Source organism: Carlito syrichta, unplaced genomic scaffold (genome assembly GCF_000164805.1).
Source record: "Carlito syrichta isolate Samal-C Ts95f unplaced genomic scaffold, Tarsius_syrichta-2.0.1 Scaffold312207, whole genome shotgun sequence".
Taxonomy (NCBI): domain Eukaryota; kingdom Metazoa; phylum Chordata; class Mammalia; order Primates; family Tarsiidae; genus Carlito; species Carlito syrichta.
This window is the reverse complement of record NW_007256303.1, coordinates 11,664-14,858: the sequence shown is the minus strand read 5'-3', so window position 1 is coordinate 14,858 and position 3,195 is coordinate 11,664. Positions and strand designations below refer to the sequence as shown.

Genomic DNA, 3,195 nt, shown 5'->3' with positions numbered 1-3,195 from the left:
TTGTGGCCACTGCAGCCTCGACCTGCTGGGCTCAGGTAATCCTTCTGCTTCTGCCTTCCAAGTAGCTGGAACTATAGGTGTGTACCACCATGCCTGGCTAATTTTTTTGATTTATTGTAGAGAGGAGACCTCACCGAGAGGAGACCTCACCAAGTTGCCCAGGCTGGTCTTGAACCCTGGGCTCAGGCAGTCCTCTCGCCTCAGCCTCCCAAAGTGCTGGGATTACAGGCATGAGCCACTGCGCTTGGCCTTTCTCTTTTTTAAATTACGTTGCAGATAGCAATTAGATAAACTGCAGAGATGAACTTATTTATATCATGTACTTATAAACACAGCCACAAACTTATTTTTATATCTTTTTCCTCCCAACAGAAAAAGACAAGATCTTCAAAGCCATCAAAACCAGAAAAAGACAAGGAGTCCAGAAAAGGAAAAGGAAAAGGAAAAAGTTCAAAGAAATGAAACCATTTTTCACTACCGACAGCCACTTTTGACTCACCCTCCCGACCAGTTAGCTGGTCTAGAGAAAGTCTTGTTTTTTCCAGAACAACCATGTTTTAGCATAATGGGATGGACCTGCGACCCCATTATAAATCAAGGGCAGTACAGCTAGAAGGACTGACCAGCAGGCTCACGTACACCTCTTATAGAGGTTATAGGACCGTTTGAGTCCTTCACTGTGCCGCCCATCGAGTTAGTTTGTTGTGCTTCAGAATGACTGTACATAATTGGAACGAACAATTGGGCGTGGGGTCTGATTTTAGTTCACATCAGCCTGGGGCAGTGGCACTAAGGCATCTTTTGTAGCTTGAGAATTTATCCTAATAGCCTTTATATAGGACTGATGCTGAGTTTTTAAAAGGTATTTCCTATTATGTGGTGAAATTTTGTAAATAAATCATAATACAAAAGTCACCACCTATAACTGGATATTATTTGTACATTGTCAAATATAAATTAGGAATAAAAATGTTCCACAGGAGAAATGTACAGATTCTTCTTAAGCTTGTCATCTTGTACAGCAAAATGTGGCATTGGTATGTGACTCTCCTTGTGGATTTGCAGATGACTGGATGAGAGGTTCGCTGTATTCCTTGCTGACAGTTGTGTGGAGTGTCACATTGGCGGCTGAAGAGTCAGGACTTCATTTCCCAGTTTCATTCCCTCTGACTGTGCTGACCACAGCTCTGCTGTCACCAGAGGGCGTGGGGACTGCAGAAGGATGGTCACACACACTGATCCTTCCCATCGGGGTCAGGCCAGTAGGCCCGAGGCTGGGCAGATTCTCAGGCTCCCTCTGGCGAAGGACATGAACACTGGCTCTTGTTCACTTTGTCCCTGGCAGATGGGGTTCTGTCCTGTGATGGATTCCACACAAACTCTGGTGGAAGTTTAGGTTGTTCCTGTAACTCTACTAGCTGAGTGGCCCTGAGGCTGTGATCTAGCCTGGAACTTAGGTGCCTGGCTACTTTTCAATCTTGCTGGTACATGTTCAGAGGTATGTGCCTACCTCTGTGAGGTATATGCTAAAAGGAATGTAAGCTAAGGAGAGTATTCCCTGCCCTTATGGGACTGATACGAGATATACAGTTCTTGAAACATTTAAAATGTATTTACCAGTGTGAAAAATGACCTTCATGGAGATTAATTGGTTACGGAAATAAAACATTGCCTTAAGACTTCACTTGCCGAGTCACACCCCTCTCTGTTAAGCCTGGCTTCAGACTTTCTGCATCAGTAAAGATTTCCTCACCAGTGGGTGAGTATGGCTTTTTTACTCACATTCTTCCATTTCTATGACTTTTGGATATACAAGTCATGTCTTGCTAGTTGCTCTGTACCCGGAAAGGGACTATAATCTCACAGTGAACGGTATTCTTCACTTGTTCATTCTGATTTAGTTTTTAAGTGCTCTAAACACAGATTGGCATAATATGCATATAAAATAAATTTTTTAGGATTAGAAATTGTAATACTCCCTTTACTATATGGAGGATCCCAACACAGGTCTGAGTCCTTTGAAGCCTTCATGACCATGAGGGGAATGACAGGCTAATGGCAGGTGGGAGTTGGTGGTTGTGTAGTGGTTTGGGGGTGATTAAGTCTTTATTGGAGCCACTTATGCCACACATTGTCTTTGCAGCATAAAACTTTGTAGATGCTCTTTTTGAGATCCATTGTGTCTTGACCATTTTGTTATCTGTAACAGACTATTTAGCTTTTTTCCTTCATCTTTTTAAATTTTGGCAGTTCTGTAGCACTATTATTTGACCTCTTGAAGTTATTAACATGGAGCAGATTGTTATATGTACTAGGACGGGTGTCTTCCTAAAAAGTTATGATATACTTATGCTCATGGGTAAAAGTCTATGGCTTGAAACTTGCAAAATATAATGTGTTCACCTCACACATCCCAAGTGCCTATGCTTCTTATTCCTATAACCATACAAATCCTTCCAGTGATAGAAGAAGCAGGACTGTGGATGGGTTTTATGGCAGTATTTCGTACCATGCACTTAGTAAGGCCAAGGCCCCTCGCCTATCCTCTGGCCAGACACTGGGAGGGAAGGACAGGTCATACAGCTGGAGGTATCATGCAGGTGGGATACTTGGATGCTAGGAAACATTATGGGCACCTTGGGCCCTAGCTTAGACTCACGGTCACTATTGTAATGCTCAGGTTGCTGGGGCCATATTGTAAAAACATATCTGATTCAAAGAAGACACCATGACTCAGTTCGACCAGCTGATCAGACTGGTGATTTTGGTCTTGCATGGCAAGGAAGCATATACTGACGTTGTAGGAAGAGTATGGACTCCCTTGGAGGGTGCATGTGTGTGCACGTGTGTGTTGCGTGTGGTACATGTGGCACATACGATATGGGGAAGGAACCTTCAAACAGCCTCAGGGAAGATTCCAAATAATATATTTTGAGAGGAAGTTAAATGATTTAATTTTGTGAGAAGAATTAGAGTATGCAATAGAAATAGCAGATTTAAGCTTATAGTTTCACTCATTCTTTCCAAGATTGGTTTTATTGATTTTTGATGTTTTCATTCTAGGACTGATTCTGCTAAACAGCCTTGTATTAACTTCTCATTTCAATTTTTTAACACTGTTTTAAGAGCTCCATTGCCCAAATTTGAGTGTGTGTCAGTGCTATCTTCTCCAAATTCAGGAAATGTTACAAATAT

General features: G+C 42.2%; 1 protein-coding gene across 3 annotated transcripts in view; it reads left to right on the top strand.

Annotated features, from left to right (window-relative positions):
- The window catches only part of RFC1 (replication factor C subunit 1), a 78,612-nt gene extending 76,201 nt beyond the window's left edge, over nt 1–2,411 (top strand). For 2 of the 3 annotated variants that reach the window (XM_008069781.1, XM_008069780.1), the window contains exon 25: nt 373–2,411. In XM_008069781.1, the coding sequence (XP_008067972.1) occupies nt 373–462 (90 nt within the window). In that variant the 3' untranslated portion in view covers nt 463–2,411. The remainder of the gene's footprint in view (nt 1–372) is intronic. The other variant, XM_021718469.1, reaches the window with a different exon arrangement.
- The last annotated feature ends 784 nt before the right edge of the window (nt 2,412–3,195 follow it).